This window comes from Heptranchias perlo, chromosome 10, assembly GCF_035084215.1.
Source record: "Heptranchias perlo isolate sHepPer1 chromosome 10, sHepPer1.hap1, whole genome shotgun sequence".
In the NCBI taxonomy this organism is placed as follows: Eukaryota; Metazoa; Chordata; class Chondrichthyes; order Hexanchiformes; family Hexanchidae; genus Heptranchias; species Heptranchias perlo.
In genome coordinates, this window is record NC_090334.1 from 82,694,128 (window position 1) to 82,719,980 (window position 25,853).

The 25,853-nt window shown below is 49.1% G+C and overlaps 1 protein-coding gene across 2 annotated transcripts in view; it reads right to left on the bottom strand.

Annotated features, from left to right (window-relative positions):
* Positions 1-228: 228 nt before the first annotated feature.
* Positions 229-25,853, bottom strand: part of brf1b (BRF1 RNA polymerase III transcription initiation factor subunit b) — a 366,821-nt gene continuing 341,196 nt past the window's right edge. For both annotated transcript variants that reach the window (XM_067992099.1, XM_067992100.1), the window contains 3 exons: positions 16,345-16,396; positions 4,324-4,495; positions 229-2,376 (listed from right to left, as the gene is read on the bottom strand). In XM_067992099.1, the coding sequence (XP_067848200.1) occupies positions 2,339-2,376; positions 4,324-4,495; positions 16,345-16,396 (262 nt within the window). In that variant the 3' untranslated portion in view covers positions 229-2,338. The remainder of the gene's footprint in view (positions 2,377-4,323; positions 4,496-16,344; positions 16,397-25,853) is intronic.

Sequence of the window (25,853 nt, forward strand, 5' to 3'; positions counted from 1 at the left end):
TAAAATAGATGATCTGGCCATTTATCACTTTGTTGTTTGTGGGATCTTGCTGTGTACAAATTAACTGCCATGTTTCCTAAATTACAACAGCGACTACACTTCAAAAAGTACTTCATTGAATGTAAAGCGTTTTAGGACAGCCTGAGGTTGTGAAAGGCGTTACAGAAGCACAAGTTCTTTCTTTAAAAAAAACACGCATTGAGGATAAACTCACCACTGAGCTCCAACCGCAGTTCAAGTATTTTAATGTTATATCTACATTTTGTAACTGCCCAACAGAAGATTGCGAGTCAGAGCCACACAGGGAGGGAGGTGTTTATTGTTATCACTAATCCATTTAGTACATTGGTATTAATACTTGATCACAGCCAAAAGGGGGTAATTTTTATTTTTAATCGCCAGGCAAAAAATGGGCAATGGTGAATCGACAACCTGTTCCATATCAATGGGAAATGGTGAATCGACAACCTGTTCCATATCAATGGGAAATGGTGAATCGACAACCTGTTCCATATCAATGGGAAATGGTGAATCGACAACCTGTTCCATATCAATGGGAAATGGTGAATCGACAACCTGTTCCATATCAATGGGAAATGGGAAATGGTGAATCGACAACCTGTTCCATATCAATGGGAAATGGTGAATCGACAACCTGTTCCATATCAATGGGAAATGGTGAATCGACAACCTGTTCCATATCAATGGGAAATGGTGAATCGACAACCTGTTCCATATCAATGGGAAACGGGCAATGGTGAATCGACAACCTGTTCCATATCAATGGGAAACGGGCAATGGTGAATCGACAACCTGTTCCATATCAATGGGAAATGGATGTAAAACGGGCGGCCGATTCACCATCGCCTATTTTTGCCCGGAGAATAAAAGTTAAAATGACCTCCGATATACGTGAACGGCTTGCGATGCACTTTTGTTACAGCTCACAATGCTCTCTGCTGTTTGGAAGGACACAATCTACACCCATACTGCTGGCTGTTTTCCACAGTTTCAATCGGTGTGAAAATTTCACACACCCACCGTTAGTTCTTCACTGAAATCCTAGTGACAACATGGGCTCTCCCTTGCACACATTCCTTTACGAATATCATAGATTTAATAGCCTTCCTTTGGTAAAACTGATGGGAGCTGTAGTTGTGTATAGAATGCACAGTGTATGTAATCCATTATTTTAAGAATATAATTATGGGAAAAGGATTCTGTCCACACTTCATAATGGACAGTGAAGGTGCAGTGTTTGATATATGGAATGGCTTAATGTATTGGATGTCACATGCTCTCCACACACACAGCTGTGGTGATTACTGGCTGGACACATTCTCAAACACACACGCGCACACAACATAAACTGTTCAAATCAAGATATACACCTAATCCATAATGTCCTTGCTCTCCCTTCATCTGTACAGTACTAACTCCCCTGAGGTTTTTTTTTTTATGATGTATTTTAAAAAAAGGGATAAGAAACACTGTCCCCATGGAATGAACAGAACAGCTCCCAAACAACTCAAACCAGTGAATCCATAAATAAACAATCGGCAATATATACAGAGGCCTTCGGTTTTCTTTTTGTGAAACAAAATCAACAGCCAGGGCCTCCCTCTCAACACAACCTCCCCCCCCCGCCACCACCGGAACAAATTAATACAGAACATAATTGATCATTTACGCATGGTTCTGAACTGCAATTTGGATCCTCGACTGGATTATACGACAACAATTTCTTCCAGTGCTTATTTTCATCAGGCAGAGCAGATTTCTCTAACCTTGCCCCGCTTTGGTTGGTGTGTTGGTCTCTGACCCGCTCCGTGGGCACTCGACAAGCTCAGTTGCAGATGTCCATACCTGCAGCGTTTCCAGGTTGGCATTCTACAGTGGGGCCTCAGCTTTACAAACCACCCCCTCCCACACCCAAATGTTTTTTTTGCACCTCTGCTCCACAGAATAAGTACACAGAAATATAAAACTAAATTATTCAAATTAACTGTAATAAATAGGAAATTCTGTACAAAAATAAACAAACAAAAAAAAAGATCAAAAAGCCAGGGTCATCATTTCAATTTCAAAACAGATCCCGAACAAAAAACATTCTTCAGTCTCGAATACTTGAAAGCCCCACCGCACCGCCAACTTTCTGTCCCGGGCACACACACACACACACACACTCCTTGCTTTACAGACTGCTTTCCTGTGTCAAGCTCGGCGCCAGAGGGGAGAGGGATTCTGCCAGCAAGCTGTTTCCCATGAAGCGCCTGGGAAGCGTTCCCACTTTCCGACAAGGCTCCGTCGCTCCTTCAGGAAAGTGCCGAGAGGTGTCTTAGAATCCATCGTCGTCATCCATTTCAAAGCCGTAATCTTGAAAAAGAAAGAGAAAGTCTTTCAGCGTCCGAGAGTGAGGAACTTGGTAATTCTTTCTTATATTTTCCCCCCTCGGTTTCTATCTTTTCTCCTCTCCTCTCCTAAAGGCACCGACACAGGCCGAGGTACAGTTCCGTGGACACCATCCGCCCTCCAATACTCACGCAAGTGGCCAATTCTTCACGTGTCAAAAGCAACGTGCATTTATATTGTGAGTTTAGCAGAAAAATGACCGGAGCTGCTTTGCAGCCTAGTGTCAGCAGGCTATTCAACTGTTTGAGGCATCACAATCTAGAACACTCTTGTTCTTGTCTGATGCCCAAACATGTACCTCCCAGCAAGGTCAACTTCAATAGTGATGAGCAGCAGGAATACTAGCTGATTCTACCTTTAGGTTAGGAACACTGACCAGTCCCAGCACCTGCCTGACATCAGCTAATTCAGCAATCAAAACTGACTATAAAAGCTCACTGCTCCTTGTTGGTTTATGCCCCTCACCCACCAGGTTAGACTGCCTGTCTAGGCCCAGCAAACCTGCTCGCAAACTCGCAACAATCATATTCTTGCATAAAGTGTCAGCTTAGCTCAGCTGCAGGAGGCAGGAGGCTGTGGGGTTTGAGCCCCACTACGGACTTCAGCGCATAATCTAAACTGGCACAACTGAGGGGGTGCTGCCTTCCTACCCACCTGCTCACGGTATCCCTCAACCACCCATCTACCCACCTTCTCACCATATCCCTCAACCCCACCCACTGGCCTCACCATATCCCTCAAACTCACCTACCCACCATATCCCTCAAACTCACCTACCCACCATATCCCTCAAACTCACCTACCCACCATATCCCTCAAACTCACCTACCCACCTTCTCACCATATCCCTCAAACTCACCTACCCACCTTCTCACCATATCCCTCAAACTCACCTACCCACCATATCCCTCAAACTCACCTACCCACCTACCCACCATATCCCTCAAACTCACCTACCCACCTTCTCAACATATCCCTCAAACTCACCTACCCACCATATCCCTCAAACTCACCTACCCACCATATCCCTCAAACTCACCTACCCACCATATCCCTCAAACTCACCTACCCACCATATCCCTCAAACTCACCTACCCACCATATCCCTCAAACTCACCTACCCACCATATCCCTCAAACTCACCTACCCACCATATCCCTCAAACTCACCTACCCACCTTATCCCTCAAACTCACCTACCCACCTTATCCCTCAAACTCACCTACCCACCATATCCCTCAAACTCACCTACCCACCTTATCCCTCAAACTCACCGACCCACCTTCTCACCATATCCCTCAAACTCATCTACCCACCTTCTCACCATATCCCTCAACCCTACCTACCCACCATATCCCCCAACCCCACCTACCCACCATATCCCCCAACCCCACCTACCCACCATATCCCACAACCCCACCTACCCACCATATCCCTCAAACCCACCTTCTCACCATATCCCTCAAACCCACCAACCCACCATATCCCTCAAACCCACCTACCCACCATATCCCTCAAACTCACCTACCCACCATATCCCTCAAACCCACCTACCCACCTTCTCACCATATCCCTCAAACTCACCTACCCACCTTCTCACCATATCCCTCAAACTCACCTACCCACCATATCCCTCAATCCCACCTACCCACCATATCCCTCAATCACACCTACCCATCTTCTCACCATATCCCTCAATCCCACATACCCACCATATCTCTTCAATCCCTACTCTCTATAGAAACAATTTACAATATTGGTTAAATGTCTTTCACCTGTAGTTTATTCTGCACCTTTATCCCCCTTTGGTTGAAAAAGCTCTGCTTACTTCCCTTCTCTCTCCTAAAGTCCTGATTTAACATTTCCCTCCTTCTGGACAATTTTTCAGGGAGAATTCTTTTTTAGTACCCACCATTGCCACCTATCAGTTGAAGCGCACTAACGCAGTTCTCCTCCTCCTTCTCCTCTTCCTCTTCCTCCTCCTCTTCGACATCCTCATTATACACCACAGGACCACTCTCAACCAACACTCCAACTGGCTGGGCTGCCTGAGTGTCACCAGGACCCGAATCAGGAGCAGAAACCTGCAGGAGATATAAAATCAGAAATAAATCACTCTCTGTCAGCTTAGTGAGATCCCTCTGCACACCAGGGACAGAGTCACCACAATTAGATCCCTCTGCACACCAGGGACACACTGAGATACCATAGTGAGAGGCCTCCGCACACTAGGAACGCACTGTCACCACAGTGAGAGACCTCCACACACCAGGAACACACTGTCACCACAGTGAGAGACCTCCACACACCAGGAACACACTGAGACACCACAGTGCGAGGCCTCCACACACCAGGGACACACTGTCACCACAGTGAGAGACCTCCACACACCAGGAACACACTGTCACCACAGTGAGAGACCTCCACACACCAGGAACACACTGTCACCACAGTGAGAGACCTCCACACACCAGGAACACACTGTCACCACAGTGAGATCCCTCTGCACACCAGGGCCACACTGTCACCACAATTAGATCCCTCTGCACACCAGGGACACACTGTCACCACAGTGAGAGACCTCCACACACCAGGAACACACTGTCACCACAGTGAGAGGCCTCCACACACCAGGAACACACTGAGACACCACAGTGAGAGACCTCCACACACCAGGAACACACTGTCACCACAGTGAGAGGTCTCCACACACCAGGGACACACTGTCACCACAGTGAGAGACCTCCACACACCAGGAACACACTGTCACCACAGTGAGAGGTCTCCACACACCAGGGACACACTGTCACCACAGTGAGAGACCTCCACACACCAGGAACACACTGTCACCACAGTGAGAGACCTCCACACACCAGGAACACACTGTCACCACAGTGAGAGGTCTCCACACACCAGGGACACACTGTCACCACAGTGAGAGACCTCCACACACCAGGGACACACTGTCACCACAGTGAGAGACCTCCACACACCAGGGACACACTGAGACACCACAGTGAGAGGTCTCCGCACACCAGGAACACACTGTCACCACAGTGAGAGACCTCCACGCACCAGGGACACACTGTCACCACAGTGAGAGACCTCCACACACCAGGGACACACTGAGACACCACAGTGAGAGGCCTCCACACACCAGGGACACACTGAGACACCACAGTGAGAGGCCTCCGCACACCAGGAACACACTGAGACACCACAGTGAGAGGCCTCCACACACCAGGGACACACTGAGACACCACAGTGAGAGGCCTCTACACACCAGGAAATACTGGCACCACAGTGAGAGACCTCCGCACACCAGGGACACACTGAGACACCACAGTGAGAGGCCTCCACACACCAGGGACACACTGAGACACCACAGTGAGAGGCCTCCGCACACCAGGAACACACTGAGACACCACAGTGAGAGGCCTCCACACACCAGGAACACACTGAGACACCACAGTGAGAGGCCTCCACACACCAGGAACACACTGAGACACCACAGTGAGAGGCCTCCACACACCAGGAACACACTGAGACACCACAGTGAGAGGCCTCCGCACACTAGGAACACACTGAGACACCACAGCGAGAGGCCTCCGCACACCAGGGACACACTGAGACACCACAGTGAGGGGCCTCCACACACTAGGGACACACTGAGACACCACAGTGAGAGGCCTCCGCACACCAGGGACACACTGAGACACCACAGCGAGAGGCCTCCGCACACCAGGAACACACTGAGACACCACAGTGAGAGGCCTCCGCACACCAGGGACACACTGAGACACCACAGTGAGAGGCCTCCGCACACCAGGGGCGTACTGTCACCACAGTGAGAGGCCTCCGCACACCAGGAACACACTGAGACACCATAGTGAGAGGCCTCCACACACTAAGAACACACTGAGACACCACAGTGAGAGGCCTCCGCACACCAGGGGCGCACTGTCACCACAGTGAGAGGCCTCCGCACACCAGGAACACACTGAGACACCACAGTGAGATCCCTCTGCACACCAGGGCCAGAGTCACCACAATTAGATCCCTCTGCACACCAGGGACACACTGAGACACCACAGTGAGAGGCCTCTACACACCAGGAACACACTGTCACCACAGTGAGAGGCCTCTGCACACCAGGGACACACTGAGACACCACAGTGAGAGGCCTCCGCGCACCAGGGACACACTGAGACACCACAGTGAGAGGCCTCCACACACTAAGAACACACTGAGACACCACAGTGAGATCCCTCTGCACACCAGGGCCAGAGTCACCACAATTAGATCCCTCTGCACACCAGGGACACACTGAGACACCACAGTGAGAGGCCTCTACACACCAGGAAATACTGTCACCACAGTGAGAGGCCTCTGCACATCAGAGACACACTGAGACAGCACAGTGAGAGGCCTCCACACAACTGGGACACACTGAGACACCACAGTGAGAGGCCTCCACACACCAGGGACACACTGAGACACCACAGTGAGAGGCCTCCATACACTAGGAACACACTGTCACCACAGTGAGAGGCCTCCACACACCAGGGACACACTGAGACACCACAGTGAGAGGCCTCCGCACACCAGGGACACACTGTCACCACAGTGAGAGGCCTCCGCACACCAGGGACACACTGTCACCACAGTGAGAGGCCTCTACACACTAGAAAACATTCATTGTCTTTGTTTTCCGCACAGCTTCCTCCATGTGATGTTCAACATAGAGGAACACTGATTCATCAGTTGTGAGGTGGTGATGAGCAGGTGGTTTCCTTGGCTTTGCTTGACCTGGAGTCAACGCTGAGGACTCCCAGGGTCACTCCGACCTGACAGTAGATCACTTTGCCAACCCCCCCACCCTCCCCAAACCATGGGTTTATCGTGCCAGTGTGACAGGACATACCCAGGGATGGTAACGGAGGAGTCTGGGGTATTGGCTGATGGATATAGGAACATAGGAACAGGAGTAGGCCATTAAGCCCCTCGTGCCTGCTCCGCCATTTGATAAGATCATGGCTGATCTGTGATCTAACTCCATATACCTGCCTTTGGCCCATATCCCTTAATACCTTTGGTTGTCAAAAAGCTATCTATCTCAGATTTAAATTTAGCAATTGAGCTAGTATCAATTGCCGTTTGCGGAAGAGAGTTCCAAACTTCTACCACCCTTTGTGTGTAGAAATGTTTTCTAATCTCACTCCTGAAAGGTCTGGCTCTAATTTTTAGACTGTGCCCCCTACTCCTAGAATCCCCAACCAGCGGAAATAGTTTCTCTCTATCCATCCTATCTGTTCCCCTTAATATCTTATAAACTTCGATCAGATCACCTCTTATCCTTCGAAAGTCCAGAGAATACAACCCCAATTTGTTTAATCTCTCCTCGTAACTTAACCCTTAAGTCCGGGTATCATTCTAGTAAACCTACGCTGCACTCCCTCCAAGGCCAATATGTCCTTCTGAAGGTGCGGTGCCCAGAACTGCTCACAGTACTCCAGGTGCGGTCTAACCAGGGTTTTGTATAGCTGCAGCATAACTTCTGCCCCCTTGTGCTCTAGTCCTCCAGATATAAAGGCCAGCATTCCATTAGCCTTATTGAGTATTCTCTGCACCTGTTCATGACACTTCAATGATCTATGTACCTGAACCCGTAAGTCCCTTTGGACGTCCACTGTTTTTAACTTTTTACTATTTAGAAAGTATCCTGTTCTATCCTTTTTTGATCCAAAGTGGATGACCTCACATTTGTCTACAGTGAATTTGCCACAGTTTTGCCCATTCACCTAATCTATCAATATCCCTTTGTAATTTTATGTTTTCATCTACACTGCTTACAATGCCACCAATCTTTGTGTCATCGGCAAACTGAGATATAAAACTTTCTATGCCTTCATCTAAGTCGTAAATAAATATTGTGAATAATTGAGGCCCCAAGACAGATCCCTGCGGGACTCCACTAGTCACATCCTGCCAATGTGAATACTTACCCATTATCCCTACTCTCTGTCGCCTTTCGCTCAGCCAAATTCCTAACTAAGTCCGTACTTTTCCCTCGATTCCATGGGCTTCTATCTTAGCTAACAGTCTCTTATGTGGGACTTTATCAAATGCCTTCTGGAAGTCCATATAAATAACATCCATTGACATTCCACTGTCCACTACTTTAGTCACCTCTTCAAAAAATTCAATCAGGTTTGTCAGGCACGACCTACCTTTCACAAATCCATGCTGGCTCTCTCTGATTAACTGAAAATTCTCGAGGTGTTCAGTCACCCTATCCTTAATTATAGACTCCACCATTTTCCCCACAACAGATGTTAGGTTAACTGGTCTATAATTCCCTGGTTTCCCTCTCCTTTCTTAAAAAGCAGAGAGACATGTGCAATTTTCCAATCTAGAGGGACAGTTCCTGAATCTAGAGAACTTTGAAAGATTACAGTTAGGGCATCTGCAATGTGCTCACCTACTTCCTTTAAAACCCTGGGATGGAAACCATCTGGTCCTGGGGATTTATCACTCTTTAGTGCTATTATTTTCTTCATTACTGTTGCTTTACTTATGTTAATTTTATCGAGTCCCTGTCCCTGATTCAATATTAGTTTTCTTGGGATTTCCGGCATGCTATTCTCTTTTTCTACTGTAAATACTGACGCAAAGTAATTATTCAACATGTCTGCTATTTCCCCATTGTCAATGACAATATCCCCACTTTCAGTTTTTAAGGGGCCAACACTGCTCCTGACCACCCTCTTTTTCCTAATATAACTATAAAAGTTCTTCGTATTGGTTTTGATATCCCTTGCAAGTTTCTTTTCATACTCTCTTTTTGTAGCTCTTACTATCTGTTTTGTGACCCTTTGTTGATCTTTGTAGCTTTCCCATTCACCAGGATCTGTGCCATTTTTTGCCATTTTGTATGCCCTTTCCTTATGTCTTATACTGTCCCTTACCTCTTTACTTATCCATGGCTGCTTTTTTTTGGCAAGTAGAGTTCTTGCCCCTCAGGGGTATAAACCGATTCTGTATCACATTAAATGCTTCTTTAAACATTTCCCACTAATCATCTGTCGTTTTACCCATTAACAGATTTGCCCAGTTTACTGTGGACAGTCTCTGTCTCATCTCATTGAAGTCGGCCTTACCCAAGTCTAGAATCTTAGCAGCTGATTCACTTTTTTCCCTTTCAAACACTACCTTGAACTCGATCATGTTATGATCGCTATTGGATAGATGTTCACGCACAGTTAAGCTGTTAACTAAATCTGGTTCATTACTCATTACTAAATCTAGTATGGCTTGCCCCCTTGTTGCCTCTTGGACATACTGCTGTAGAAAACTATCCCGGACACACTCAAGAAATTCACTACCTTTCTGACAGTTGCTAGTCTGCTTTTCCCAATCTATGTGAAGGTTAAAGTCCCCCATTAAGACCATTATGCCTTTCTTGCACACTTGTCTAATCTCTGCATTTATACAATCTAGCACTTCAGAGCTGCTGCCAGGGGTCCTATACACAACTCCCACTATAGTCTTAGATCCTTTCCTATTTCTCAATTCAACCCATAAGGTCTCTGTTGGCTGCTTACCCCTTGTTGTATTCTCCTTTATCATTGAATTGATTTAATCACTAATCACTAAGGCTACTCCTCCCCCTCTTCCATTTTCCCTATCTCTCCTATAGACCTTATAACCTGGTATATTTAGTTCCCAATCCTGACCATCCTGCAGCCATGTCTCAGTACGAGCTATCATGTCATACCCTCCAATTTGAATTTGTGCCTGTAGTTCATTTAATTTATTCCTTATACTCCGTGCGTTTGTATATAGAACTCTTAGTTGGGCCACACACCCTAGCCTGACCTTCAGCTTTGATGCTGGGTTAATCGCTTTACACCTTCTAGTTTTCACTTTATCTGTAGTGCCTAAAGTACACTTTCTTTCCGCTGCTCTACGCTTTTCCCTTTCACTTGTTCTTGAACAACTATTTGTATTGTAAATTTCCCCTGGGTTCTTCCCTCTCTTGCTGCTCTCAACTTTGCTCTCTTCTGACTCCCCGCTCAGGTTCCCATCCCCCTGCCACTCTAGTTTAAGTATGAATCTGTGAGTATGACTATGTCAGGCTGTTGCTTGTATAATCTGTGGGACAGCTCTCCCAACTTGGGCATCAGCCCCAGTTGTTCGTGAGGAGGCTTTGCAGGGCTGATTGGGCTGGGATTGCCTTTGCCTTATCCTGATACGATGCCAATAAGCTCCATCCGGTTTTTCTTCTTTATATTGATCTTTGTAGCGATTGGACCCCTGGATCCAAAGCTCTCCACCACTGGGGGTTTTCCTCACCTCATGTCTGGGTCTGTTGTCGACTCACTGATCGAGATTGATTGCTGTGATTAGTCAACAACTCCATCATCATTGTATCATGCGATTACTGGGATGGGAGAAGGTGAACTAGACGGACCTTGGTCCTTCTTCGTCCAGCAATTCTTATGTTTACCACTGGGCGGATTGCTAGGCCACCTCAGAGGGCAATAAGAGTCATAAGGGTTGCTGAGACACATCTAACAGATATTGGATAGGCCGTGGATTTAGACAGAGTTAAGGGTTATTGAGGGCAAAAGACATGTTTAGCATGAAAAGGAAGATTGGAGTTGTTGGGCTGCCTTTAGCGATGGAGACACGGGACTGTGCATGTACTGCCTCTCACTGTATGACATTTAGCAATACACTACAATTCAGCAGCATACACTGAGGTCTGGTTCAAGGGCTACCCAGTGTCCACACGCATGGACATGCTTTCCAGTCACTGATTGGTGAGCAGGAAAAGAAACTATTTTTGGCTGATTTTTTTTTCACCTCACTTGGGCCAAATGTGCTGCTCAAATCAGATAACTCAGTGCAAGGACCAAGCCTGGCATCTTGCTGGTCTCTTGGGCGCTGTACCACGCTGGGCAGTACATTTAACCATTGAGGAGGACCACCCTGAAGTACTAAAGTGTGGACAAGAGGTTGCTGAGAGACAGCAGTAAACATGCAGTCATCTCGCTCTCTCTGCAATATTTAGGAGGAGGTGACAATTTTACACCTTTAATTTTTTACTAATTATCACAAACACCACCAGTCTATCACATTGGGAAAAATGTGTGCTTATTTTCAGTAATGGAAAGCAGTCATTGCATAAAAAGCAATTCCCAAGGCACCTTTATCAGCCTGCAACTGCAAATTAATATGTATTTTAATTCTGAATAAAATGAAGCAATGCAAATTAGGATTTTTTTTTAAACTAACGTATTAAGGATTTACACACATAACAAAACAATCACAATTTTATGCCTTATTTACTTTTACGGATAAAAGACCCTTGGCAGCAGGCAGAGTGAGAGTTCGGAGAGTCGGTGTGGAGCGTGGGCGCAGAACGTGGTGCGGAGCCTGGGCACGGAGCGCGGGTGCGGACGGTCGGTGCGGAGCGCGGGTGCGGACGGTCGGTGCGGAGCGCGGGTGCGGACGGTCGGTGCGGAGCGTGGGTGCGGAGCGCGGGTGCGGACGGTCGGTGCGGAGCGCGGGTGCGGACGGTCGGTGCGGAGCGCGGGTGCGGACGGTCGGTGCGGAGCGCGGGTGCGGAGCGCGGGTGCGGACGGTCGGTGCGGAGCGCGGGTGCGGACGGTCGGTGCGGAGCGCGGGTGCGGACGGTCGGTGCGGAGCGCGGGTGCGGACGGTCGGTGCGGAGCGCGGGTGCGGACGGTCGGTGCGGAGCGCGGGTGCGGACGGTCGGTGCGGAGCGCGGGTGCGGACGGTCGGTGCGGAGCGCGGGTGCGGACGGTCGGTGCGGAGCGCGGGTGCGGACGGTCGGTGCGGAGCGCGGGTGCGGACGGTCGGTGCGGAGCGCGGGTGCGGACGGTCGGTGCGGAGCGCGGGTGCGGACGGTCGGTGCGGAGCGCGGGTGCGGACGGTCGGTGCGGAGCGCGGGTGCGGACGGTCGGTGCGGAGCGCGGGTGCGGACGGTCGGTGCAGAGTGTGGGTGTGGAGTGTAGAAACATAGAAAATAGGAGCAGGAGCAGGCCATTCGGCCCTTCGAGCCTGCTCCGCCATTCAATATGATCATGGCTGATCCTCTATCTCAATACCTTATTCCCGCTCTCTCCCCGTACCCCTTGATGCCTTTTTTGTCTAGAAATCTACCTATCTCCTCCTTAAATATATTCAGTGACTTGCCCTCCACAGCCTTCTGTGGTAGAGAATTCCACAGGTTCACCATCCTCTGAGTGAAGAAATTTCTCCTCATCTCAGTCCTAAATGTCCTACCCCGTATCCTGAGACCGTGACCCCTCGTTCTGGACCCCTCAGCCAGGGGAAACATCCTCCCTGCATCCAGTCTGTCTAGTCCTGTCAGAATTTTATACGTTTCAACGAGACCCCCTCTCATTCTTCTAAACTCGAGTGAATACAGGCCGAGTCGATCCAATCTCTCCTCATACGACAGTGCTGCCATCCCAGGAATCAGTCTGGTGAACCTTCGCTGCACTCCCTCTATGGCAAGGACATCCTTTCTTAGGTAAGGAGACTCAATACTCCAGGTGTGGTCTCACCAAGGCCCTTATAACTGCAGTAAGACATCCTTGCTCCTGTACTCAAATCCTTTTGCAATGAAGGCCAACATACCATTTACCTTCCTAACTGATTGCTGCTCCTGCATGTTTGCTTTCAGTGACTGGTGTACAAGGACACCCAGGTCCCTTTGTACATCAACATTTCCCAATCCATCACCATTTTAAATAATACTCCGCCTTTCTGTTTTTCCTTCCGAAGTGGATAACTTCACATTTATCCATGTTATACTGCATCTGCCATGTTCTTGCCCACTCACTCAACTTGTCTAAATCACCTTGAAGCCTCTTTGCATCCTCCTCACAACTCACGATCCTACCTAGTTTTGTGTCGTCAGCAAACTTGGAAATATTACATTTAGTTCCCTCATCCAAATCATTGATATATATTGTGAATAGCTGGGGCCCAAGCACTGATCCCTGCAGTACCCCACTAGTCACTGCCTGCCACCCCAAAAAGACCCATTTATTCCTACTCTCTGTTTCCTGCCTGTTAACCAATTTTCAATCCATGCCAGTATATTACCCTCAATCCCATGTGCTTTAATTTTGCATACTACCCTCTTATGTGGGACTTTATCAACAGCCTTCTGAAAATCCAAATACACCACATCCACTGGTTCTCCCTTATCTATTCTACCAGTTACATCCTCAAAAAACTCCAGTAGGTTTGTCAAACACGATTTCCCTTTCATAAATCCATGTTGACTTTGTCTAATTCCGTTGATATTTTCTAAGTGTCCTGTTATCACTTCCTTTATAATAGACTCTAGCATTTTCCCTACTACTTATGTTAGGCTAACCGGTCTGTAGTTCCCTGTTTTCTCTCTCCCTCCTTTTTTAAATAGTGGGGTTACATTTGCCACCCTCCAATCTGCAGGAACTGTTCCATAATCTATAGAATTTTAGAAGATGACAATCAATGCATCCACTATTTCCATGGCTACCTCTTTTAGTACTCTGGGATGCAGATTATCAGGCCCTGGGGATTTATTGGCTTTCAGTCCCATTAATTTCTCCAGCACTTTTTTTTTACTAATACTGATTTCCTTTAATTCCTCCTCCTCCCTAGTCCCTTGGTTCCCTCACATTTCTGGGAAGTTATTTGTGTCCTCTTCCGTGAAGACAGAACCAAAGTATTTGTTTAATTGTTCTGCCACTTCCTTGTTCCCCATTATAAATTCTCCTGTTTCTGACTGTAAGTGACCTACAATTGTCTTCACTAATCTTTTTCTTTTTACATACTTGTAGAAGCTTTTACAGTCCACTTTTATGTTCTTTGCAAGTTTACTCTCATACTCTATTTTTCCCCTCTTAATCAATCTCTTGGTCCTTTTTTGCTGAATTCTAAACTGCTCCCAATCCTCAGGCTTGCTACTTTTTCCAGCAATTTTATACAACTCCTCTTTGGATCTAATACTATCCTTAATTTCTTTTGTTAGCCATGGTTGGGCCGCTTTTCCTTTTGTGTTTTTGCGCCAGAAAGGAATGTATAACTGTTGCAATTCATGCATTCGTTCCTTAAATGTTAACCATTGCCTATCCACCGGCATGCCTTTTAATGAAGCTCCCCAATCTATCCTAGCCAACTCACTCCTCATACGTTTGTAGATTCCTTGTGTTTAGATTTAGGCCCCTAGTTTTGGATTGGACTACTTGACTTTCCATTTTAATGAGGAATTCTATCATGTTATGGTCACTCTTCCCTAAAGGACCCCACACAATAAGGTTATTAATTAACCCCTTCTCATTGCACAATACCCAATCTAGGATAGCCTGTTCCCTCGTTGGCTCGTCAACGTACTGGTCTAAAAAAACCATCTCGTACACACTCCAGGAATTCATCCTGGGTGTGGAGTGTGGGTGCGGACGGTCGGCGCGGAGCGTGGGTGCGGACGGTCGGCGCGGAGCGTGGGCGCGGACGGTCGGCGCGGAGCGTGGGCGCGGACGGTCGGCGCGGAGCGTGGGCGCGGACGGTCGGCGCGGAGCGTGGGCGCGGACGGTCGGCGCGGAGCGTGGGCGCGGACGGTCGGCGCGGAGCGTGGGCGCTGACGGTCGGCGCGGAGCGTGGGCGCGGACGGTCGGCGCGGAGCGTGGGTGCGGACGGTCGGTGCGGAGTGTGGGTGCGGACTTTTGGTGCAGACAGTCGGTGCGGAGAGCAGGTTCAGAGTGTGGGTGCGGACGGTCGGTGCGGAGAGCAGGTGCGGAGTCTGGGTGTGGACAGTCGGTGCGGAGAGCTGGTGCGGAGTCTGGGTGTGGACAGTCGGTGCGGAGAGCAGGTGCAGAGTCTGGGTATGGACAGTCGGTGCGGAGAGCAGGTGCGGAGTCTGGGTATGGACAGTCGGTGCGGAGAGCAGGTGCGGAGTGTGGGTGTGGACAGTCGGTGCGGAGAGCAGGTGCAGAGTCTGGGTGTGGACAGTCGGTGTGGAGAGCAGGTGCAGAGTCTGGGTATGGACAGTCGGTGCGGAGAGCAGGTGCGGAGTGTGGGTGTGGACAGTCGGTGTGGAGAGCAGGTGCAGAGTCTGGGTATGGACAGTCGGTGCGGAGAGCAGGTGCGGAGTGTGGGTGTGGACAGTCTGTGCGGAGAGCAGGTGCAGAGTCTGGGTGTGGACAGTCGGTGTGGAGAGCAGGTGCGGAGTGTGGGTGTGGACGGTCGGTGGGTTTCGGGTTTCATGGCTGCACTGCCCCACATTGTCAGCTGTAACGCCACAGAGAGGTGCTGAATGAACGGCAAGCGCTTTCTCGAACTTGAAGGAAAAATGAGAAGAATTGCTCCTCCCGCTCCATGAGATTACACAGTGAGGAGTGAGCTGTGCCAGCCCAGGCCCATCTCAGCCCATGACTCGGGCAGGGCGTGGGGGAGAAATCAGCCTTGGCCCCTAATCTCGCCATACGTGTGTCTATCAGGTGACGATGAGATGAGACTCGGTTGTGGGGTGGAGAGGGTTTCAGCAGGGTCGTGGCGGGTGAGGCGGTGGAAGGAAGAGCCCGGGGAGCAGAGGCCCAGACTTTCCTTGTGGGACACGGAGGAGCACTCTGCCTCTTCCCTGACAGGTTTTATTGAGCGGGGCAGCTGCCATCAGCGTCCCCAATCTGAATGTATCAATGGGGCCTCCATTTGTGTTTAATTGCACGTCCCCCAGCGAGTGGGGCAAAACCGCCCCCCTCTTTGTGCCTGGACTCACACATGAAAATGGACCCTTGTGTGGGGACAGTCTCACAGTACTGAACCCACAACGAGCAGCACCTTAAGGAGATGAGGGGGGGGAAAATGGGATTTTAAATGAAGAAATAAGAAGTGAGCAAAGGCTCGTTACCTGGTTGGTCGCTGGCTTTTTAGCAGGAACTGAGGAAATCAGCGGTCGAAGCCTGGAATAGAAAGGAGGAAAATAAGACTTTCAATTGGTGCGTTCAGTCAAATCCTCTAATGCTCAGACCCAGTTGAGTGGGTTGAACAGTGCAGTTAAAGGACTCCGTTTTGTACCTTTACCTTCAAATTAAATCAGGGCCAGTGCCCACAAATTTATATTAGCAAGAGAAAGCTTTAAGCAAACATCAAAAAGAACTCTAATCAAAGAGTGATAAGTGTCTCGAATAATCTATTAGGCAGGATATTAGAGATGTTCAAAATGAGGCTGGATACCATAGTGCAAGAGTCTGGGTACCAGAGGGATGGGCTTCAATGGGAGAGTTAATGTGCCAGAGGGATGGGCTTCGATGGGAGAGTTAACGTGCCGGAGGGATGGGCTTCGATGGGAGAGTTAATGTGCCAGAGGGATGGGCTTCAATGGGAGAGTTAATGTGCCAGAGGGATGGGCTTCAATGGGAGAGTTAATGTACTGGAGGGATGGGCTTCGATGGGAGAGTTAATGTACCGGAGGGATGGGCTTCGATGGGAGAGTTAATGTACCAGAGGGATGGGCTTCGATGGGAGAGTTAATGTAACGGAGGGATGGGCTTCAATGGGAGATTTAATGTAACAGAGGGATGGGCTTCAATGGGAGATTTAAAGTACAGGAGGGATGGGCTTCAATGGGAGAGTTAATGTACCAGTAGGATAGGATACGGTAGGTCAATTAACTCCTTCTTACCGCTGGCTGACTTTAGCATTTAAGTCAGTTTTCACCAAGCCTTCAAGTTAAGCTGGCTTCCATCCCCTATCAGTGATGAGCTACATGTAGTTAACAATATAAAGCCTCAGTATTGCCGAAGCTCCATAAACAGCTACCATAAAATGTTTAAATAGACTTCCTGCAGCTGTGTGTCCAATCTGTACGAGAGATCCACACTGCACTGCTCAGAAGTTAATACGGACAGCACTTCATGGGGGAACGGGGTGTGTGCATGTGAATATTTTTTTGGAAGGTAGGCACCACCTATTTCCTTCCTTTCTTGTGTCCAGTACCAACCACAATTGAGAGGTGAGTAGACAAAGCACTCCCAGCCCTACACCCATGATGCTGTTAACTGCCCATTGGGAGGTTTGTCTGAAGATGCTAGGGTACTGGTCCACAGTCACTGAATGCCCTCCAAGCTCAAATGACAATTCTACAACTATGACCCTAGGTGTCAGCTTGGCTCAGCGGTAGCACTCTGTCCTTTCAGTCAGAAGGCCTGGTACTGAGCTGCATAGACCAGAAGGTCCGGTCGCTGGTCTGTGCTGCTAGTTGATGGCATGCAGGCCAGCAGTGAAGTGCTACAGTTGACCTCAATGACCCTGGTAAAAGAGAGGATAATCAGTCAAGGCTCCCATTCTTCATTACCATCCAGTGACTCAACAACAACTTGCATTTATATAGCGCCTTTAACGTAATAAAACGTCCCAAGACGCTTCACAGGAGTGTAATCAGACAAGAAAATTTACATTTTTTTGCCAAAGATGCAGATATTAGGACGGGCACCAGGAGCCAACGTAGGTCAGCAAGCACAGGGGTGATGGGTGAACGGGACTTGGTGCGAGTTAGGATACGGGTAGCAGAGTTTTGGATGAGCTCAAGATTATGGAGGGCGAAAGATGGGAAGCTAGCCAGGAGAGCATTGGAATAGTCGAGCGTGGAGGTAACAAAAGCATGGATGAGGGTTGTAATGTTTGTGGATGATGGGTGAAGACAGAATCAGGTTTGAAAGATGCAATCCTCACTGTGGTCAAATAATGTTGTCACTATTCACTGCCCAGGCTCAGACATGAAGAATGAGCACTCAGGCGAGGCTATCCCAGACAGGACGGGGAGGACCACAACATATATCTCTGCACAAGGAACCGAAGTGGAGAGAGAGTTTTACTGATGTGAGTGGCAGCTCCTGTTCACGCCGTCTCCGAGAAACTACAAAGCAAAGGGACCCAAGGGACACCAGCTCCTAATTAACTCACTTAGGAAAAGATGTGTGCTTAATGAGGGGGACTGTTCCGTGCTGCTGTCAGAAAGGCAGACACAGGCTGGCACGCTGGATGACACAATGTGATAGATCGGAGAGGTGCAGACTTCCTCAGGACTGCTGCTCCGTTGTATCATTAATTTCCAAGGTTAACTGAAAGGCCTGCGGCAGTCCGCTTAATTGTGGAGCTTTTCAGTATTTTTGCTGTTTCGGCTCCAACAGCAAATGGATTTCTGTGTGCAGACGAAAAACAAAGTTTCTTTCTCTGTCCCCGCCCAAAGCCACTGGGTCATTGGGGGTCTAGTTCCACAGGGAACTAACTAGCACCGTGCTATACCCAACCTAGGAATGTTTGATGGGACAGTGTCGAGGGAGCTTGACTCTGTATCTAACCCGTGCTGTACCTGCCTCAGGAGCGTTTGGTGGGACAGTGTCCAGGGAGCTTTACTCTGTATCCTAATTAGAAATATAAATCCTGATTTTTTCCCCCCCCACGATTATAGTATGTAAAGTGCATAAGAATATGGTTTCCAGGTACAGGTATGCGGAGCTGAATCCTGTACCCTCAGATGCTCCTGACTGAGGACGACCATCGTACTCCTATAGATTATCACTGAGATTCCTCCTATTTCTCAGTGGATGATGTCTGCTTTAATATAGGTGGCATGGTGCCTTTTCCTGGTTACTAAGGGACCCTTACCATCTGTGCGCAAACAAACTGAAAGCAGGGATGGGCAATAAATGCCCACATCCCACGAACGAATAAAAAAAAAGTTAAGTTACAGAGCACCGCAAACACAAACAAGCCAATCACACATCAAGACAGCACATTCTAGTAATCCCAAATATGGGAATCTCAGTGTATTTTGTTTATATTAAGTAAAGCTCACTCTTTATCCCAAACCCTGACAGTTCAACCAGTGCAGTGTCAGGAACGCCAGCTGCATTCACACCAGACAATATTCTCCTTACCTCAAAAAAGCAGCTGCAACTAATCTTAAAGAAAATTTTAAAAAAATAAGATAAAAGGGGAATGGCCCATAAAAGCTCTTTTGAGGAAATTTAAGTTCTTAAAAACTGCTTTTTAGCAGCTTATCTGGGGACAAACACTAAATAAAAACACCTGTACATATGATTCTCAGAGACATTCTGCTGACCTTCTGCTTCAAGTTTGTGCGGAATCAACACTTGGCTCCATCAGCTGCCCTTCCAACTGATTGGATTGGTTCATATAGACAACCTCCAATGCCAGTGAAAAAAGGCGACTTTCGTTGTGAAACACTGACAAGCTGACACACGGGTTGAAAAGCTGACAGACGGCATGTACGGAGAAACTGAACATTGAGCATTGGAGAGCGAATAATGGAGGAAGCAGAACAAAGCAGAGTGCTTTGGCACAGTACCAACACCATAATCTCCACGCTGAACTGCTGATCTCAGCAATGCTACAAACACTGGAAGCGGAGCCATAACTGGGTTGCTCCAGTGTGTTAGTGAGGCAAAGGGAAGGGGGGGAATGCAGAAGAGGTTGGAGTCAGAGAAAAAAAAAAGAAAATGCAGGGGTTGGTGTTGTACTGAGATGGGGGGAGCGAGGGCATGGAGAGATTTAAACACAAGGATGAGAATCTGCATTAAATCGGCAGTGATTGTTGGCAGGTTATTCAACTGTATGCGGCATCACACCTGAGCCTGATCGCATCTTCACCCGATATTCACATAAGCCCTTTCCTACTGGAGTCGCTGGAAGGAACTGCAGGAACCCTGGCAGATTTTTTCCACTCCCCAGACCAGGGCTGACAAAGAGGAATTCAACAAGGTGTGAAAAATGAACAGGTGAGCAGGTTTAAACTAGGTGGCTCATGTGGAGAAAAACACTGGCCTGGAGCTGATGGGGCCGAATGTCCTGCTTCTGTGCCTCAGCCCTTCTGCTGCTGAAACCCTCATCCATGCTTTTGTTACCTACAGACTGGACTAGTCCAATGCTCTCCTGGCCAGCCTTCCAGCTTTCACCCTCCATTAACTTGAGCTCATCTAAAACTCTGCTACCATTATCCTAACTCCCACCAAGTCCCATTCACCCATCACCCCTGTGCTCGCTGACCTACACTGGCTTCCGGTCCGGCAATGCATCGATTTTAAAATTCTCATCCTCGTGTTCAAAGCTCTCCACGGCCTCGCCCCTCCCTATCTCTGCAACCTTCTCCAGCCCTACAATCCTCTGAGATCTCTGCACTTCTCCAATTCTGGCCTTTTGTGCATCCCCGAATTCCTTCGCCGCATCATTGATGGCCGTGCCTTCAGCCGTCCGAGCCCTAAGCTCTGGAATTTCCTCCCTAAACCTCTCTACCTCTCTCTCCTCCTTTAAGACTCTGCTGAAAACCTACCCCTTTGACCAAGATTCACCTGTTCTAATATCTCCTTCTTTGGTTCAGTATCAATTTCTGTCTGATTACGCTCCTGTGAAGCGCCTTGGGATGTTTTGGTACATTAAAGGCACTATAAAAACGCAAGTTGTCATTGTTGTTGGAATACTCTTACAATTCTAAGCACCATCTATTCTGCAAATCTTCCGGGAAATCAGTCATTAAGAGAAATGTAGCACCTGTTAAAAAAAAACACCAGCACGATTGAGTGATCCAACTTGTTTCAAGTACATTGCTGGCTCCCCTCTGTGCAGCAGTTGGAAACACTATGCAGAGAACACGGCTCTTTGTACCTGAAGTAATGCAATTTCCATTATTATTCTCTCTTCCTCTCCCGATGGCAGTGAGTCTTGCCAGGGCAAGGTTCAACCAGCACTAGATGCCCTCTGGTAACTTGGACCAGTTGCCATCTTTTGTAAGTTAGCCTGGACAATGACGACGACAACACCATCATTAAAAATGGAAGACCCAATGTGCTGCACAGAGACACAAGGAAAATAAATGGATGCCGTGCCAAAGAAGGAGGGATTAGGAGGGCTGGCCAAAAGCTTGGTCAAAGAGGTGGGTCTTAAGGAGGGCCTTATAGGAGGGGTGGAAGGCGGAGGAATTTAGGGAGGGAATTCAGGGAACGGTATGGCCTCCAATGCTGCGCAAAGGGAACGGGGGATGCAGAAGAGGGAAAAGGTTGGAGTAAGAGGAAGAGACTACAAGGGTTGGCGTAATACTGAGGTGGCGGGAGCGGTAGCATGGAGAGATTCAAACACAAGGATGAGAATTTTAAATTTGCAGTGATTGTTGGCAGGTTATTCAACTGTATGAGGCATCACAGCCGAGCCTGATCGTGTCTTCACCCGACATTCACGTAAGCCTTTTCCTACAGGAGTCACTGGAAGGAACTGCAGGAACCCTGGCAGATTTTTTCCCCCAGTGCTGCTAAAGAAAATTGTAGTGCCCCTGCGAGGATCAACTTACAACACAGACTGCATTTACGTGTTCTGTCTGACTCAGCTGCTTTGCCGTAATAAGTTGAGCGGCTGAGGGAGCTCCAGCTTGATTTGATCTGAGTACAAGAGGTCCCAGTCCACGTGGCTCAGTACCATGCTGCATTGTGCCTTTGCCTAATCAGCCATCGAGATGGCTACAACTCAAATTTTGAAAGAGAAAAAAAGAGGGCTGAAAATCCAGGGCCTTTCTGGCACAATCATGTCATAACTCCAACGGGAATGTGCTGGAAGGACCCAGATATGCAGGGGTGCGGGAGGAACCTCCACCTAACCGTTACAAGGCCAGCGTGTCATAAAAGGGGCGGGGGCCAGGTGCTCTAAACTGGATAGCCCGGTGGCGAAGGATAGACTACTGGAGCCTAGTCTTCAGTTGCTTCCAAGCCTCTATTCGCAGAATCCACGTTACACCCACACCCTAGATCTGCTCTCTTATAAAGCGATACAAGAGAGTTCCCAATTGACACGCACCACCTGAATACAATTAACACTAATTGATATAAATCACAGGGATACAATTAACACTGGGTACTCCCTGGGGTTGGCAGGGGCAAGACTGCTGTACCAGGCCGCTTGAGTGGCGTATGTGGTCTCTACCTGGCGGGTCTGGGGCAGGTATGTGGCCTGGAGCCCTAAAGAATGAGGGTAGAATTTTTAAAAATGATTTACTTAATTGTGGGCCCCCTTAAAAAGAGGAAACTGCAAAGTTTTATCTGGGGGGCGGGGGGGGGTTTAAAGAGTCCAGTATCCGACCTTCCCCACTCAGAACCAGCAGGTTGCCTTTCCAGCCTGCAGGGCTGGCAGCCTCCCCTGGTGGGATTTGCACCTGCCATTCACATGAGGACTTCTCCCCACACACACTAAACATTCAGGAAGCGGCAGGTGCTGCCCCTGATGTGGGCAGTGGGTGAGTGATCCTGTGGATGGCGGGGGCGCATCTCTGGCAGTCCTCGCGGCCACCCCTCCAGCATCAACCCAGACAGTGAGTGCTGGGAGGCTGGTCAAGCAGCGTGGAGGGGGCCATCACGGCCAAACCCGCCCTCACCCAGAGCCCGCACGTACACATTTTCCAGCAGCGGTCACTGGATTTTGGTCAGAAGCAGGAACCGTATCTGATTCTCCCCACCCCCCCCCCTCCGCTCCCCCCTCCCCAACCTTCCCCTCCTATGTTCTCTGGGCCTTCAGGAGAACGGCAAGGGCCTGAGAAGAGGTTGCCTATCCAGAGCAGTGACGGAAAGGCGTGGGTCGGGGGTGGGTGGGGGGGGGGAAAGAGGAGAGAATTGAAGCATTGTCACAATCTCCTTGTTGTGCTGAGGGAAAACCACCCTCCCCTGCCTTTCAGGGGGTATTGAGCGAGGAGTCTGTTGCTGCTCACTAACACCTGCGTCTGGTAACGATGCTCCTGGGATAGGTGGGATCTGTAAATGGAAGCTGAGCGTTTCAGGGATTCTCCAGTGGGACCGGGGGTGGGGGGAGGGGGAGTGAAACATTTGGCAGGAGGAAGATGAGCTTCCGTTTGAGTTTCAAACTGGGGAAGCGGTCTCAGTGGGTCAGTGTTTTAGCAGCTTTACAAAGTGGCTTTGTTTTCTTCTCTCGTGTGGCAGTGATGTAACTGTCTGGATTTTAGCAATCCCGAGTTAGTCACTGTCCCACTCACTGGCACCCGGGCAGGTTCCCTGTCGAGCTGCTCACATCTGAGAAACTAATTAATTGCTGGGAATCTGAAATAAAAACAAAATCCTGCAAAACGTACAGCGGGGTCAGTCAGCACCGAACATAGGAAGCATAGATGGAGGGCTTCAGGTGGGCTCAGCACACTTAGAATCTTACAGCACAGAAGGCGGCCATTCGGCCCATCGTGCTTGTGCGGCTCTCTGAAAGAGCCATCCAATTAGTCCCATTCCCCTGCTCTTTCCCCATAGCCCTGCAAATTTCTCCTTTTCAAGTATTTATCTAATTCCCTTTTGAGAGTTATTATTGAATCTGCTTCCACCGCCCTTTCAGGCAGCGCATTCCAGATCATAACAACTCGCTGCGTAAAAAAAATGTATCCTCACCTCACCTCTGGCTCTTTTGCCAAATACCTTAAATCTGTGTCCTCTGGTTACTGACCCTACTGCCACTGGAAACAGTTTCTCCTTATTTACACTATTAAAGCCCTTCATAATTTTGAACACCTCTATTAAATCTCCCCTTGACCTTCTCTGTTCTAAGGAGAACAATCCCAGCTTCTCCAGTCTCTCCACATAACTGAAGTCCCTCATCCCTGGTACCATTCTAGTAAATCTCCCCTGCACCCTCTCTAAGGCCTTGACATCCGTTCTAAAGTGTGATGCCCAGATTTGAACACAATATTCTGGAAAACAAACAAACAAAAAAATCAGCCAGGGTTAGGGTTAGGGTTAGATCCAGTTCCTGGTCGATACGCAGGGATCTCGGCTGGAAAGTTGGGTATGTTAGAGGTCAGATTTGGGCAGGGCCGCGATGCTCTTCAAGACAGAATAGCCTACAGCTCCCCCCCCCCCACCCCACCCAGTGTCTAGTGGTGCAGCTGAAGAAGCTGGTGCGAGGTGCTGTGTGTTTACACAATCCCCACCCTAGAATGAGGCAGCACCTTCAGGGGAGGAGGCGGGAGGAGAAAGCTCGGGAGGAGGGGGTGATCTCTGTGTGCTGTAGAGAAAATAAAAGATAGATGGGAGTGTGTTCAATGATGTAGTGCACTCAAACTCCAGGTGGCATCGGAAATTGCTCTGCAGCAGTCTTGCAACACACTCGAGACCCAGTTGTTTCCCTCTGGGTGTTACAGGCGGGAACATCGAGAGAGTTTGGAAGCAATTCAAAAAATCATTAATCCGAGTGTAATTTATGCACCCTGCACCTTTTTGGAATTCACTTGCAAATTCATATTAGAGAAGGCCACAGGCAAACGACTCATTGCACAATAAACAAAATTAGAACTCTACAACGGCAGGAGAAAAGGCTGGTGAAAACACTTTCCCACCTCTGGCTCTAAAGCTAATCAGACACGCAGACCAGAGAGGCCCAGGTTCCATCCCCGCTCTGTGCTGAGCTAGGTGATCTCAGTGGGGGTTGGCCTCAGTGCCCGTGGGCCACATGGAAGAGAATAAACCAGCCAGGGGTTCCCGCTCCCGATCGCTATCCTGGTGCGGGTATGTAAACGTCGGGCGGGAAATGCTGGAGGACAGCTGGCTCTTGTGGAACTGTATCCCAGCACAAGGCGGAACCTTTGTGGGGAAGGGGGAAGGGAGGGAGAATTGAAAGGAAAAGAAAATTATTTACCACTCCCTCATGCATCATTTTCTGTAATAGTTTTCAGGATTTGAGCACATAATCCAGGCTGAGCCCTTAGTGCAGTACTGTGGGAGTGCTGCACTGTCGGAGGGTCAGTACTGTGGGAGTGCTGCACTGTCGGAGGGTCAGTACTGAGGGAGTGCTGCACTGTCGGAGGGTCAGTACTGAGGGAGCGCTGCACCGTCGGAGGGTCAGTACTGAGGGAGCGCTGCACCGTCGGAGGGTCAGTACTGAGGGAGCGCTGCACCGTCGGAGGGTCAGTACTGAGGGAGCGCTGCACCGTCAGAGGGTCAGTACTGAGGGAGCGCTGCACCGTCAGAGGGTCAGTACTGAGGGAGCGCTGCACTGTTGGAGGGGCAGTACTGAGGGAGTGCTGCTCTGTCGGAGGGGCAGCACCGAGGGAGTACTGCACTGTCGGAGGGTCAGTACTGAGGGAGTGTTGCTCTGTCGGAGGGGCAGCACCGAGGGAGTACTGCACTGTCGGAGGGTCAGTACTGAGGGAGTGCTGCTCTGTCGGAGGGGCAGCACCGAGGGAGTACTGCACTGTGGGAGGGTCAGTACTGAGGGAGTGCTGCACTGTCGGAGGGTCAGTACTGAGGGAGTGCTGCACTGTCGGAGGGTCAGTACTGAGGGAGTGCTGCACTGTCGGAGGGTCAGTACTGAGGGAGTGCTGCACTGTCGGAGGTGTCGTCCCTTGGATGAGACATTAAAGCG